Below are 16,519 nucleotides of genomic sequence, written 5' to 3' on the forward strand. Positions count from 1 at the left end.
TTGGGAAGAGGAGTATACGTGGAAAGAAAGGGGCTAGGAGAAGAGGAACCTAAAAAGGCGAGGGAAAATGAGGAAACTGAGCATGGGTAGAGAGGAGAACAATGTAGAAAGAGGGAAATTTGAAAGGAGTGAAATGGGGAAAAAAAGGAACTTGAACTGACAGACATGGAAGGGAGAAAGGTATGGGGTGAGAGAAGGAACAGAAAGGTGCAGGGAGAGATGGGGAAGATAATTGAACAGGTGACGGAAGGAAGAGACGAAAGAGTGAAAGAAAGATCAAGATATAGGTGGGGCACTGGGAGTGAGATAAGGGAGCATACCCCCATTTTTTCCCCCATTTCATCCCCTACTCCCAGTGTGGTTCAGGCAAGAAGCTGTCCCTTTTTGTGCCCATGTAAAAAAGGATATCCCAGGAAGATGCACTCAGAGGGCCGTGTAAGAGGATGCCAAGGAACGCTCATTCGGGTATTTGCATAAAAGGGTGCTAAGGGAAGCTCATTTGGATACTCAGGACTCCCAGGGAGATGCTCTCGGGTGCCTGACTTAGAGGATATCTAGGAAGGGGGATATGAGTGTCAGGTAAGAGGGGCTGCCCCACAGAATGCTTACTCAGAAGGAGAGTAAGAGAATGGTGAAGGAGTTTGTGGCATTTTACCTATGCAGCATGATGGATGAGCAGTTAGTGAGATTGAATCTGCATGACATGTCACAGAATTCCTGAAGGGAAAACCAAAAGCAGACGAGGCAGGAACTTATGGTGGGCGTGAACTTCAACAGGAAGCAGAGCAGGAAGTAATGCTGAGTCTGACAAGAGAGACAACAAATTATTCTGCTATGGAGAGCATGGAATAGTCTGCACTAGTAAATACTTTATACCTGTATGCACACCCCCCCCCCCCCCACTCCCCATGCCCAATTCAATGGTCCCTATCCTCCTGCTCACAAAAAAGCACAAGTGTGTGCTTCCACTTAGCACCACACTGTCATTTTAGCCTGAGGCCCTAGGAGGTACACCCACTCCCCTCCAGGAGAAACCAGGAGCCTTTGCACACAGGCAAACCAGAAGCTTTCATGCATACACTTGCCTTCTTCAACAAATGCCTATCATTAAATAACTTTTGATTCCTTTTTTTAACTCCTATAATTCTTGTAGGGCATTATTTATTTGTTTATTTTATTCTTTTTTTTATTTAAAAGATTTTACATACCATCGTTAGTGTTTACATCACAATGGTGTACAAAGACTTTGACGCATTCAACAAAATACATTGCAAGGGAAAACAGCAATCAATACACTTAATAAGGCATAAAACAATTAAACATCACCAAAAAGGATTATTTGTCGCTGGGGACTTTAACCAGGTGATGGATGTTAGTCTTGATAGAACAGGAATGGGAATGGGGCATAGACAGGGACGAAACAAGGGTCTGCCATATTTATGTCAGCAAATGCAACGTGGACCCGTGGAGAATTCTCCACCCGGAACTGCGCAATTATACCCATATAGCCAGAGCACATCTTTCCATGGCTAGACTGGACTATATTTTTGTCTCTCCCCACTGTTTTAATGTGCTTGAAATGGCTGAGATAGGACCGGAGGAGTGCTCCGACTATGCCATGATTTGGGTCAATATGAAACTAGGGGGCCCTAAGTTGAGTCAGCCACGTTGGCGATTTCCTGCTCCCTTGTCGGACGATGCGGGGTTTCGCACCTATCTGCGGGACAAGTGGAACGAATACGCCCGTCACAATTCCCTACATGTAGATCAACCAGCCCTATTTTGGGAGGCGGGGAAGGCGGCTATGCGTAGAGAGATCATAGCGTATGTCATCCGGCAACAAAAACTAGCCAATAGGCAGATTCTCGACCTGGGCAGGGAGGTCGCCAAAGCAAAAAGGCAGCTCATAGCTCACCCTTCAGTACATACTAAGGATACTTACAGAGACCTTTTATGCACTTTAAATTACTACATCCACCAACGTACGCAGAAGGATCTCCTGTATTACTCCCATAATCTATACAGATATGGTAACAAAATGGGAAAATTGTTAGCAAACCAAGTTAGGGCTCAAAGGGGAACGACGTTTATCCCAGCTTTGAAAGATTCCTGGGGAACACGTCAATCATCCGATGCACAAATATGTGCCATTTTTCAGGAATTTTATGAAAGCCTTTATGTGAATGATCTCTCTCCACAGGCATCTATTGCAGAGTCCAAATTCTTTCAGAATTTGGCCATACCTAAATTAAATGAGGTCCAATTACAACAGTTAAATGCCCCCATTACAAAGCAGGAAACATGGGAGAACATCGGGGCGAGTAAGTCTCATAAAGCACCAGGACCCGATGGGCTCAATGCTGATTTTTATAAATTACTGAAACTGGAGGTGGGGGACCCGTTACAACTTTATTTTTCTACCATCCCAAAAGAGGGGCTATCTAACGAAGCCACAATGGCATATATAACTGTCCTCCCAAAAGGTGGCAAAGACCCACTTAACCCTGCCTCATACTGGCCTATTTCTCTGTTGAATTATGGTGTCAAATTGTTCGCCAGGATTGTGGCTAATAGACTAAGTAGGGTGCTGCCAACTCTAATATCGGACAGCCAGGTGGGCTTTGTGAAAGGGAGAAAAGCCAGTAAACATCTTCTCAGTCTCTGGCTAATTATGACCCATTGTACAGCTCGGCGCATCCCAGCCTTAGCTGTGGGATTTGACGCCGAAAAGGCTTTTGACCGGGTGGCTTGGGATTACTTATTCTCCGTTTTACACCGCTTCGGCTTTCAGGGCACTGTTCTCGACAACATATCCGCGCTGTACCAACATCCCCAGTCTATGATAGTTGCTAATGGATTAATGTCCGCCCCGTTTGCGCTCCATAGGGGTGTACGTCAGGGATGCTCGTTGTCACCCTTAATTTATATTTTATCTTTAGACCCCCTGTTAAGAACTATTAATGAGGATCCGACTGTAGAGGGGCTGCAAGTGGGAAGAACCCATTTTAAGATAGCAGCATTCGCGGACGATGTCTTAATTTTTGTTGTCAACCCAACTGTTTTTCTACCCAGAGTTCTTGAATTACAAGCCCAATTCGGGTTTTTTTCGGGTTTAAAAATTAACAGAGACAAATCCGAAGCTATTGATATCCTGGGTTCAGTCAAAACACTCTGGCCCGGAGATTCCCCATTGCGATGGGTCACCTCCGAGATGAAATATTTGGGTATTCGAATTCCGGTTGATGTCAATAATTTGTATGATGTTAATATTTTGCCATTACTTGCAAAAACGAAACAAAAATTGTCTGAATGGATGACATTGCCCCTGTCTCTCTCTGGAAGGATTCAATTATTCAAAATAATCGAACTGCCCAAATGGTTATATGTTATACACATGCTTCCCCTATGGATTCAGAAAACCCACATCGCGGACTTGCATGCAGCGCTTCGTCGTTTCATCTGGAGGAACAAAAAGGCAAGGATCGGCTTGACAACGCTTATGTGCTCTGCTCCGGAAGGGTCCTAGCTTGTCCGAACATTCATTTGTATAATATGGCCAGTTTGCTCTGTCATCTTCAGGATTGGCTGAAAGGTACGAGCATCTTTAGACTGAAAGACCTACTCCAGGACTGGTGTAAGCCTATCGCTATTGGTAATCTTCTCATAGCCCCCAGATCAGCTATGCCTCTACATCTGAGGACCTTCCCGTATATTGTAGCCTGTCGGACAATATGGAAACGCCTATGCTCGCAACTTAATGTACCATGGAGGATGCTACATTTTGCGACGATTCAAGGACTGCCTCTTTTTTCCCCAAGTTGGGATTATTCGATGTTTCTTCACTGGACTGAGATGGGCCTTACGCATATTGAGCAATTAATGGACTCCACAACGCGGAGGTTACACTCCTTCATGGACTTACAGGCTCAGTATGAAATCCCACGATCTAGTTTTTTTGCTTATCTACAAATTCGTCACTTCCTTGCTACTTGGGAGGGGAAGCCTGAGACGCAGGTTGCTGTGGACAGGCTGGAAGCTTTTTTCCCCTCCTCTTCGCAACATACGTCATTGTTCCTTAATGTTAAAGAAACTCTTACAAATGGAACCCTCAGATCGGATTCATCATCTAACAGCCACCTGGGCTAAAGATTTGCAATGTGAGATTTCTTCGCGGCAAATAATAAGTTGTTTCCAGCAGATTGCTCGATGTACAGAAAATGTACAACTGCAAGAAGTGCAGTATAAAACGCTACACAGAATATATGTTGCTCCTTTACAGGCTTTTCAATGGAAGATGTCCTCCTCCTCGTCCTGTCTCAAGTGTGGGGCCGAAAATGCGAAACTTCGCCACAACTTTTGGGACTCTGCTGTTATTCATCAGTTCTGGACCAAAATCTTGGGATACATGGGCTGCCTTTTGAACTGTAACATTCCACGAATCCAGCAATTGTGCCTTTTACATTTGTTCGGGAACTCAACCCTAACAGGGTATCCTCCGGCTTCTGGCAGCCTTTTAAGCAAGGGCTTTCTCTTGGCTAAACAGACAATACTGACTCAATGGTTGGCAAAAGAATCACCGACATTTACTCACTGGTGCCTGAAACTCTATCAAATGGTCGTCTATGAACAGCTCTCGGCGAAAGCTGCTTCTTCACCCAAGAAACAAGACCAATTTCTTGACATCTGGAACCCGTACCTTATGACTCTCAATCACCGGGCAAGAAGCAAAATCTTGGACTTTACCACGTGACACGTCGCGGTAATACTTTTGGACGAATATCTCTACGCCTTCTTTGGAGGGTTACTACTCTATGTCTAGTCCCCGCTGACACCAACGGTTGTCACACTGCAAACCCAATTTTTCGCTTCACTGTCCCTGGGACCACCGGAGATTGTTTTTCATGGCTTATGAACTTTCTGGACAGTGCATAGTGGATAGTAATGGGGTACTAAGGGTACTAAGGGGGGTAAGGGGGGGGCGGAAGGGGGGAGGCAAGGACTTAGCGATGTTTAGGACTTAGTTTTGCTTAAGAATTGACTCTGTTTCAGACCACTTGTTGACTTATTCATTCTTTATTTGGTTATTATATTGAAATACGTATAAATAAATAAATACATTAAAAAACCCCAATTAAACATTAAAAAATTGCGACCAACCGAAGTTGGTTAATTCTTGAATTAAAGCTATGTTTGTAAACTATCCACAAAGGCTTGCTCAAGGAGCCATGTCTTCAGATCTTTCTTAGATTTTTTTGACTCTGTCTCGAGTCTTAAGTTGGCTGGCATAGTATTCCAAACGCTTGACCCTGCAATGGAAATAACTCTGTCTCGGACTAATATTATAATGTGCTTACCTTTCTTGGAATGGAAGAGAGGTTTTTCCCAGTTGCCACAGTCATAATGGAATTATGAGGGGGCTTTCCAAGCAGAGACATGCTGCAAAGAAAAAAACAAAACCAAACCAAAAGCCCCATGAAAACAAAACACAGGATATGCCTGTCAAAGAAGTTTAAAAGATAGTTTCTGTCCAGGTTATTCAAAGATGAGATGAGGATGGACCATGAAAGAAAGATGTTTGTTTCTATTCCTTCTGCTTCAACCCTATCAGTTTACTAAATTTGGAATGCATGTCTCAGCAGTGACGACGTACTCATCTTTAACTCTGATAAATATTTAAAAGCACGAGGATTATTCATAACTATCTTTATGTTACTATGCATATGGGGGAAGAATACTCTGGGGGTAGTTGGGAGAAAAAAATGAAAATCTAAAATGACTGACGTTTATTGTTCTGGACTGTTGCCCGATATGCATAAGAAACCAATGTGTGTCAGGCTGCTGTATGTATGTTATGCTCTTTCACTAAACAGAGTTCAATTAAAAGCATGAGGAACTTGCAAAGCATTATGGGAAAGCAAGGATTATAAACTGAGGGCGTCAAATGGAGAGCTGGATCTATAGCTGCAATGTCATGCAACATGCACTCATCGCGCAACATTTTGGAGCTCCACTTACCTGAGCAGGGGGTAGCAGAAACAGGAGAGCCATAAGATGTCCGTGGTGCTGAGAAGAGGAGGCAGCTGAATCAGGCAGGCTAAAATCTGCACAAGGCAAAGAAAGAAAAAATATATACTGTGATGGCCTTCTTAAAACCAAGGAGGAGCCAAACAGTTCCTGGCACTATACCAGAAACGTCTGTCACACCTCGTCATACACACACAATTCATACAACTGATGCAATCTCATTACATCTTAACTTTACACACAGGGAAGTCCATATTCAGTAGGCTGGTGAGCCTCAGAGTTATCAGGGTAAAGTTTCCCAGATAACTTTATCCTAATATTCAGCAGGACAAGACTCCCATTAAAGATACTCGGTTAAGTTACTTAGGTAAAGTTAGCCATGCCTCTAAATACACTCCGTCAAAGATATCTGGCTAGATCATGAACTTAGCTGGACAAACATTTTGAATGTGTACCTTAGTTTGTACTCTGGTGACACTGCCCCATCACATCCTAATTAAACATGACACAGAAGTAATCTTCCTCCTGTCCCATCACATCCACTCATCTATGCATTGTGAAGACAATTCTAGAAAGGCATTTGGTTGGGTAATTCTGGAGTTACCTGGCTAGATTCCCCTGGTAAAAAAATGTCCCCCCACTTTGGAGCTGCTAAAAGTATATGTAGGCTTTCACGCATTTGGCAGGATTAAAAAGAGGATATCCTGAGGGGGGGATGCAGGAGAAGGAGGGTGTTAGGTCAAGTGAGTAAACAACACATTTTTGAATTTTCAAAGTATACGCATTATTTTACTCTCATTTTGCTGCCTGCAGAACATAAGAAATTGCCATGCTGGGTCAGACCAAGGGTCCATCAAGCCCAGCATCCTGTTTCCAACAGAGGCCAAAAACCAGGCCACAAGAACCTGGCAATTACCCAAACACTAAGATCATCCCATGCTACTGATGCAATTAATAGCAGTGGCTATTCCCTAAGAAAACTTGATTAATAGCCGTTAATGGCCTTCTCCTCCAATAACTTATCCAAACCTTTTTTGAACCCAGCTACACTAACTGTAGGTGCAAAAGTATGTGAGCACTCTGTACATTTGTACCTTTAATAGATATTCAAATTGAAAGTTCACTAAAGGTATGCGCATTCTGAAGTGCAGGTGTACCCTGCACCTGGGAAAACTACTCAAAATTACCCCCTGTAAAGGCACTTACAGGCCAATTCAATATGGATGCGCTAAAAAAGCGCGTCCGCTCTTTCAACGCACGCACAGCCTCCTCTCCTGGGCATGCGATACAGCATTCAAATGAGGGCTTACACTAAAAGGAAGTGCTAGGGACAATTGTGCAAATCTAGCACCTCCTTGGCCAGGAGAGTGGCTGTCAGCAGGTTAGGAAAACGGACGCTCAATTTTATGGCGGCGGGTCAGGTTAGGAAAACCTGACCCGCCGCCATACTTTATATTTTTTCTTTTTTTTTAACCTTTGGTTCCTCTGACTTAATATTGACACAATATTAATTTCTGAGCAGCCCAACTTAATATATTTCTGAGCAGCCCAACTTAATATAGCCACAATATTACACTTTTTCGGGCTGCTCAGAAATTTTTGAGTGTAAAATGTGTGGCTCTGGGGCGAATGACTAATAGCTTCATCAACATGCATTTGCATGTGATGAAGTGCTATTAGTTTCGGGGGGGGGGGGAGGGGTTTGGACGTGCGTTATGGATGAGCTAAACCCATTATCGTATAAGGAGTTGTGGACGTGCGTCCAAAACGCGCATTCAACCCAGGTTAAACAGTGTGCTCAGCAGAGTGCACTTTGCTGTATTGGCCTATTAGATTTTAACTTTGTACAGAAATGCATTAAACATCATAGTGATATGATTATGAAAATCTTTGCTCATATCTGAAGTAAGCACACAGTTCTAGCAGCCTTTAGGATTAATGACCTGAAAACTATGTGCTCATTTTAAGTTGTGTATGTAGGAAGTCCTCTTGGACGCACCTGTTCACACCTTCAGGCAGGTGAAAGCTCACCTGAATAATGACCAGAGTCAGCTGACACTGCAGAAGGAAGAGGAAGCACTTTCGGATCCCATACGTGGCATGTCGAGCCTGAAAATACAGAGAATCAGGATGATCACTGGCAACACTACACTCTGGAGATCCAAGAATATCAGTCACATTTTCCGTCGAAAAGCAGGATGAATTAGCTATTACTTGTTGAAGACGTCATCTGGCAGCACCAAACAGAATAGTATCTAAAAGCTAGCAGAACTTTGACCTCTACTGAGCATGTGTGGGAACTCACATGTGGATGTTGCCGCATGAGCTTCCTCAGTCCTTTTTCATCTGAGCACAGCATGGACATAACTTAGTCTCTCTTAATAATCTCTCTTTAAAAACCTATTAAATCTGATATTTTAAATTCAGTTTCTTTTTATTAAATTGCCTTGCTGCCTCTGCAGCCCACAACAGCACTTTTCATTGCTACCAAAAAAAAATCACAGAAACAAGTCAATTATGTCTAGACAAAAGAAAAAACTCAACAATGTTGAGTGGTTTTAAAAGTTGTATCTGTGGAAAGATTATGTTCCTCACTGACTGGCAAGAACTCTGTGCCCAATTCTTCGGCTTGGAACATGACCAGAAAAACTGCTAAATGCCTGTGGATGGACGTCCCCATGCTCACAGCGATCTAGGGTGCTTTGAATTGAGGAACTGTATGAATCTCTCTGGAGTCACAGTAGGTCCTCATTCTACAGTGCATTCTCGTCTGCCTCGCCGGGAAAGGAGTTGAGCAGGAGAGCTCTCCTAACATTCCCCCATCTGCTCAGGCTGAAGTTGCAGGGTCGAGTTCCACCAGCCATCTTGCATCAAAGCAAAGCAGCATCAATGACTGGAGCCATCGCAGCCTGCATCAACAATAACTGGCAGATGTATCAAGCCATGGTATTTATCTAATTTTTTTATTTATAGGAAAATTGGTTCTTACCTGATAATTTTCGTTCCTGTAGTACCACAGATCAGTCCAGATTGCTGGGTTATGCCTCCTTTCCAGCAGATGGAGGCAGAGAAAAACATTAAGGGCACCCTCTCTTAACACGGTGGGCCACCTGTATCCCTTCAGTATTATGAATATCAAAGCAGAATAGAACAATAAGAACATAAGAACATAAGAAATTGCCATGCTGGGTCAGACCAAGGGTCCATCAAGCCCAGCATCCTGTTTCCAACAGAGGCCAAAACCAGGCCACAAGAACCTGGCAATTACCCAAACACTAAGAAAATCCCATGCTACTGATGCAATTAATAGCAGTGGCTATTCCCTAAGTAAAATTGATTAATAGCCATTAATGGACTTCTCCTCCAAGAACTTATCCAAACCTTTTTTGAACCCAGCTACACTAACTGCACTAACCACATCCTCTGGCAACAAATTCCAGAGCTTTATTGTGCGTTGAGTGAAAAAGAATTTTCTCCGATTAGTCTTAAATGTGCTACTTGCTAACTTCATGGAATGCCCCCTAGTCCTTCTATTATTCGAAAGTGAAAATAACAGAGTCATATCTACTCGTTCAAGACCTCTCATGATCTTAAAGACCTCTATCATATCCCCCCTCAGCCTTCTCTTCTCCAAGCTGAACAGCCCTAACCTCTTCAGCCTTTCCTCATAGGGGAGCTGTTCCATCCCCTTTATCATTTTAGTTGCCCTTCTCTGTACCTTCTCCATCGCAACTATATCTTTTTTGAGATGCGGCGACCAGAATTGTACACAGTATTCAAGGTGTGGTCTCACCATGGAGCGATATAGAGGCATTATGACATTTTCCGTTCTATTAACCAATCCCTTCCTAATAATTCCTAACATTCTATATGCTTTTTTGACTGCTGCAGCACACTGAGCTGACGATTTTAAAGTATTATCCACTATGATGCCTAGATGTTTTTCCTGAGTGGTAGCTCCTAATATGGAACCTAACATCGTATAACTACAGCAACGGTTATTTTTCCCTATATGCAACACCTTGCACTTGTCCACATTAAATTTCATCTGCCATTTGGATGCCCAATCTTCAAGTCTTGCAAGGTCCTCCTGTAATGTATCACAGTCTGCTTGTGATTTAACTACTCTGAATAATTTTGTATCATCTGCAAATTTGATAACCTCACTCGTCGTATTCCTTTCCAGATCCCTCTGTCTCTCACCTCCCCCTCATTCTCTCTCCCCTCACTCTTCACCACCCCCTCCCTCACCCACTCCTCCCCACCCTCCCTCTCCTCTCTCTCAGTCCCTCCCTCCCACTCAGTCTCACTCACTCCCTCCCCCCTCTCTCCCTCCCTCTCACTCACTGTCCCACTCCCTCCCTCTCTCTCCCCCTCCCTCTCTCTCCCTCAGTCCCACTCCCTCACTCAGTTCCCCCCTCCCTCTCACTCACTCAATCCCTCCCTCCCACTCAGTCCCTCCCCCCAGTCCCTCCCCCTCACTCAATCCCTCCCTCCCACTCAGTCCCTCCCTCTCACTCAGTCACTCCCTCCCCCCTCTCTCCCTCTCACTCACTCAGTCCCACTCACTCTCCCTCAGTCCCACTCCCTCCCTCTCTCTCCCAGTCCCACTCCCTCCCTCAGTCCCACTCACTCCCTCTCACTCAGTCCCCCCTCTCCCTCAGTCCCACTCCCTCCCCCTCACTCAATCCCTCCCTCCCACTCAGTCCCTCCCTCTCACTCTCTCTCTCCGTCCCTCCCTCCCACTCAGTCCGTCCCTCCCTCTCTCTCTCTTCTCCCTCCCTCCCACTCAGTCCGTCCCTCCCTCTCTCTCTCTTCTCCCTCCCTCGGTACTGGCCGCTACCGCCGCCCGCTACCGCCGCCGCCGTCGCTACCGCCGTCCGCTACCGCCGCCGCTCACTACCGCTGTCGCCGCCCGCTGCCGGTACCGCCGCCGCCGCCCACTGCTGCCACTGGACGCCGCCATTTTTTTTCTTAGCATCAGACCGACGTGCTCGCCCGCACATGCGCGGTAGAGCTGGTCTCTACTGCGCATTTGCGGCACGTCGGTCAATCTTCGTTTATAGGTATTGATTGAAAAGCACCGGTCCAAGTACAGATCCCTGAGGCACTCCACTGTTTACCTTTTTCCACTGAGAAAATTGACCATTTAATCCTACTCTTTGTTTCCTGTCTTTTAACCAGCTTGTAATCCACGAAAGGACATCGCCTCCTATCCCATGACTTTTTAGTTTTCGTAGAAGCCTCTCATGAGAGACTTTGTCAAACGCCTTCTGAAAATCCAAATATACTACATCTACCGGTTCCCCTTTGTCCACATGTTTATTAACCCCTTCAAAAAAATGAAGCAGATTTGTTAGGCAAGACTTCCCTTGGGTAAATCCACGTTGAGTATGTTCCATTAAATCATGTCTTTCTATATGCTTTACACTTTTGTTCTTTAGAATAGTTTCCACTATTTTTCCCGGCACTGAAGCCAGGCTCACTGGTCTATAGTTACCCGGATCGCCCCTGGAGCCTTTTTTAAATATTGGGGTTACATTGGCCACCCTCCAGTCTTCAGGTACAAAGGATGATTTTAATGATAGGTTACAAATTTTAACTAATAGATCAGAAATTTCATTTTTGAGTTCCTTCAGAACCCTAGGATGCATACCATCGGGTCCAGGTGACTTGCTACTCTTTAGTTTGTCAATCTGGCCTACTACATCTTCCAGGTTCACAGTGATTTCATTCAGTTCTTCTGACTCATCACCCCTGAAAACCATCTCCGGAACTGGTATCTCCCCAACATCCTCATTAGTAAACACGGAGGCAAAGAATTCATTTAGTCTTTCTGCAATGGCCTTATCTTCCCTAAGAGCCCCTTTAACCCCTCTGTCATCTAATGGTCCAACCGACTCCCTCACAGGTTTCTTGCTTTGGATATATTTTAAAAAGTTTTTATTATGAGTTTTTGCCTCTATGGCCAATTTCATTTCAAATTCTCTCTTCGCCTGTCTTATCAATGTTTTACACTTAGCTTGAGAATGCTTATGTTTTATCCTATTTTCTTCAGATGGATCCTTCTTCCAATTTTTGAAGGAACCAATGGGTAGATCAAGCAAGGATCAAGCTAACGGCAACTATAACTATATACACGAAGTATGCTCTTCTGTCTAGTCTTCTTGAGTCTGAGTAAATCCTTTGGCCATCTGGAAATCAAAGAGGTAATCAAGCAGACTCTCCAGCGAATAGCCCCCTTCACTGGGCGGGCATCTGAATTGATCCATGGTACTACAGGAACGAAAATTAGCAGGTAAGAACAAATTTTCCTTTCCCTGTTCGTACCCAGATCAGTCCAGACTGCTGGGATGTACCAGAGCTTCCCTAAGTAGGGTGGGACCTGGAGAGTCCGCTCGATGACCTTACTGCCAAAAGTCCCAAACACTGGAGTCTGAACATCTAGACGATAATGTCTAGCAAAAGTGTGTAGCGATTTCCAAGTTGCCGCTCTACAGATTTCCTGCAGCGATATGAGCTGGCTCTCTGCCAAGGAAGTTGCTTGTGAGTGGAAGGAATGCGCCTTGAGACTTTCTGGAACGGGTCGTCCTCGGCAATTATAAGCGGAAGCGATCGCCTCTTTCAGCTACTGGGCAATTGTAGTTTTGGACGCTTTATGACCCCTTTTGGGACCACTCCATAGTACAAAAAGATGATCCAAAACCAGATAATCATTAGTGGCTTCGAGATACCTCAAGAGAGCTCACTTAACATCAAGTCATTTCAATTCCCTAGAATGGGGAGCCTCTCGATCCAAATCCGGAAAGGCCGGAAACTATAGTTACACAATATTAGGTTCCATATTAGGTGCTACTACCCAAGAAAGAGATCTAGGCGTCATAGTGGATAACACATTGAAATCGTCGGTTCAGTGAGCTGCGGCAGTCAAAAAAGCAAACAGAATGTTGGGAATTATTAGAAAGGGAATGGTGAATAAAACGGAAAATGTCATAATGCCTCTGTATCGCTCCATGGTGAGGCCGCACCTTGAATACCGTGTACAATTCTGGTCGCCGCATCTCAAAAAAGATATACCTGTAATTGCGATGAAGATGGTACAGAGAAGGGCGACCAAAATGATAAAGGGAATGGAACAGCTCCCCTATGAGGAAAGACTAAAGAGGTTAGGACTTTTCAGCTTGGAGAAGAGACGGCTGAGGGGGGATATGATAGAGGTGTTTAAAATCATGAGAGGTCTAGAATGGGTAGATGTGAATCGGTTTTTTACTCTTTCAGATAATAGAAAGACTAGGGGGCACTCCATGAAGTTAGCATGTGGCACATTTAAAACTAATCGGAGAAAGTTCTTTTTCACTTAACGCACAATTAAACTCTGGAATTTGTTGCCAGAAGATGTGGTTAGTGCAGTTAGTATAGTTTTGTTTAAAAAAGGATTGGATAAGTTCTTGGAGAAGAAGTCCATTACCTGCTATTAATTAAGTTGACTTAGATAACTGCTATTACTAGCAACGGTAACATGGAATAGACTTAGTTTTTGGGTACTTGCCAGGTTCTTATGGCCTGGATTGGCCACTGTTGGAAACAGGATGCTGGGCTTGATGGACCTTTGGTCTGACCCAGTATGGCATGTTCTTATGTTCTTATGACTGGTTCATGTGGAAGGCCGAGACCACCTTTGGAAGAAAAGAAGGAACCGTTTGGAGTGACACCCCAGCTTCAGAAAAATGAAGGAAAGGTTCCCGACAGGACAACGCTTGAAGTTCCGAAACCCGTCAAGTGGAACAGATTGCCACCAGAAGACCGCTTTGAGAGTTAAATCTTTTAGGGTCACTTGCTTGAGAGGCTCGAAAGGAGGTTCATACAACACCCGTAGGACCAGATTGAGACTCCATGACAGACAAATGGGACGGATCGGGGGATTAAGATGTTTTGCTCCCTTCAGAAAACGAACCACATCGGGGTGAGAAGCAAGAGGTGCTCCCTCAATGCGACCTCTCAGGCAGCCCAAGGCCACAACCTGAACCCGTAGGGAGTTGAAGGACAACCCCTTGCTGATGAACCTTTCTGCAGAAAAGCTAGGATCTGAGCCACCGAAACACGACGAGGAGAGATCCCTATCTCACAACACCAGGAATCAAAGACTTTCCAGACCCTAACAAAGGTAAGTGAGGTAGAGGCCTTTCGTGCCCGGAGAAAGGTGGAAATAACCTCCTCCAGGTACCCTTTTTTCCTCACTCTTCTCCTCTTAAAAGCCATTCCGCTAGACAAAAGCAATCCGCCTGATTGAAAAATACTGGACCCTGGTGCAGGTGGTTTGGAAGGTGTCCGAGGCAAAGAGGACAGTCCACCGTTAGGTTGACTAGGTCCGCAAACCATGGTCTCCGGGGCCACTCCGGCACAACGAGAATAACCATCCCCCGATGAACCTCTATCCTCCTGAATACCTTGCCCACCAGAGGCCAAGAAGGAAACACGTAGAGCAGGACGTCTTGGGGCATGGGAGTACTAGGTCGTCTACTCCTTCCAATCCATGTTCTCGTCTGCTACTGAAGAAGCACGGGGCCTTCGCATTTTTCTGGGTCGCCATCAAGTCCAGATGTGGGACACCCCAATGGCGAGAGAGTAGCGACATCACCTCTTTGGACAGCTCCCACTCTCCTGGGTCTAGATGCTGATGACTTAGGAAATCTGCTTGCACATTGTCAACTCCAGCCTTGTGGGAGGCTTGCAGCCTAATCAGATGGTGCTCTGCCCAGACCATCAACTTGTCCGCCTCTGAGGATACCTGCCGACTCTTCGTTCTCCCCTGATGATTGATGTAGGCCACTGTTGTTGCATTGTCGGACAGTACTCGTACCGCTCGATTGTGGACCAGGGGGAGGAACCTCCTTAACGCTAATCGCACCGCTCTAGTTTTCAGGCGATTGATGGACCAACTCACTTGCACTCATGACCATTGGCCCTGAGTCTACTCAGTGTCTAACATTAATCAGGGCTTGGATAAACTCACTACAGGAAAGAGCATTCCTGCCTTCCAATGAGTAAACATTATTATGTTGCCCATTTGCAGCTTTCTTGCTTCCCCACAGTCGTCAGCCAGAAGGCTCCTCATAGTCCTCAATCACATGGCAGTGCCTATTTATGTGGTGCCACTGACCCATGTTCATATCCATTATCTTCAATGGGGTCTAACTACCCAGGCAGATCAACTTACTCAACTGTTTTAGTCTCCAGAGCAAATCACAGCCCCCCTGAATTCTCAAGGAAGGAGCCCCTCTTCGCTAGCTCTCTATCAAGTGTTACTGGTGATGGATACATCCAACTTTTCAGCCCTTAAACTCATAGTCTGGATATTGAGTGCTCAGTGATCGCTGATCTCCACTAAACGTACGGAGATTGTGGATATACTACTCTCATCTTGAAAGCCTTCAAGTAGAAAAAATTATGCCTTCAAATGGAATAAGTATTCCAAATTGTGTTAAAAAAGAAAAAGGAAAAAAACCCGCTTTATACACACTTTCTTGCAAACCTAAGCATCTGCTGAAATACTCCAGCTTTCTCACTCAGGTCTCACCACTTTTTCAGTGCAATTGCACTCAGCTTACCATACACAACTGGATGGCAAACTGAACTCTACTCATTTGCTATCTCATTTCATGAAGGTCTGTGGCATGTCAAGCCCCTGGTACAAAAGCCACTGAATGTGAGACCTGAATGTGGTCCTTTCCCAACTAATGAAGCCTCCCTTTGAGCCACTGGAGTCAGCTTCTCTAAAATACTTCACATGGAAGGTGGTGTTCCTCATCACAGTGACTTCAGCTAGGACAGTCAGAGAAGTACCACAGATCAGTTCAGACTATTGGGTTTTGCATCCCTTCCAGCAGATGGAGACAGAGAAAGTTTTACTAAAACTGTATATAACTAGTGTGCCATCTGCAGTTCCCCTTAGTATTGACCTGTACCCAAGCCAAGATAACCTTAACACTAAAAATCCTAAATGCAAACTCCCCCAACGAGCAGGGGAGTTGGGGGTGAGGGGTGAAGGTGAAGCTTCAGCCTAATGGAAACTTGGAAAATTATGTAAGTAAACAGTTTTGAAAACCCTCAACAACTCTGCATTTATGTTACGTAGCAGACTCCTCCTATGGGTAGGGCTTTGGACTGATCTGTGGTATTACATTAACAAAAATTAGCAGGTAAGAACAAATTTTCCTTTCCTGTTCGTACCCAGATCAGTCCAGACTCCTGGGATGTACCCAAGCTCCCCTAAACTGGGTGGAACCTAGAGAGTCCCACTCGCAGAACACTCTCCCCAAAGAACACAGAAGCTGGAGCCCTGACATCCATATCTGGCAAAAGTGCATAGTGACTTCCAAGTAGTCACCGTAAAATTTCCTGCGAAGACACAAGTTTTGATTCGGCCGAAGTGGTCGCCTAAATGACCACATTTAGGCGACACTGCATTGAGTGAACTCTGAAGCGCTTAGACACA

General features: G+C 44.9%; 1 protein-coding gene across 15 annotated transcripts in view; it reads right to left on the minus strand.

Annotated features, from left to right (window-relative positions):
• Positions 1-16,519, minus strand: part of TMEM94 (transmembrane protein 94) — a 272,670-nt gene that overhangs the window by 19,519 nt on the left and 236,632 nt on the right. For 14 of the 15 annotated variants that reach the window (XR_003856541.1, XM_029600531.1, XM_029600535.1 and 11 more), the window contains 4 exons: positions 8,056-8,133; positions 6,016-6,101; positions 5,355-5,436; positions 656-804 (listed from right to left, as the gene is read on the minus strand). Coding sequence is in view for 14 of the 15 variants with exons in the window: in XM_029600531.1 (XP_029456391.1) it covers positions 656-804; positions 5,355-5,436; positions 6,016-6,101; positions 8,056-8,133 (395 nt within the window). In the remaining variant the exon portion in view is untranslated. Of the gene's footprint in view, positions 1-655; positions 805-5,354; positions 5,437-6,015; positions 6,102-8,023; positions 8,134-16,519 lie in introns of those variants that run through there. The other variant, XM_029600538.1, reaches the window with a different exon arrangement.

Source organism: Rhinatrema bivittatum, chromosome 4 (genome assembly GCF_901001135.1).
Source record: "Rhinatrema bivittatum chromosome 4, aRhiBiv1.1, whole genome shotgun sequence".
Lineage (NCBI taxonomy): Eukaryota > Metazoa > Chordata > Amphibia > Gymnophiona > Rhinatrematidae > Rhinatrema > Rhinatrema bivittatum.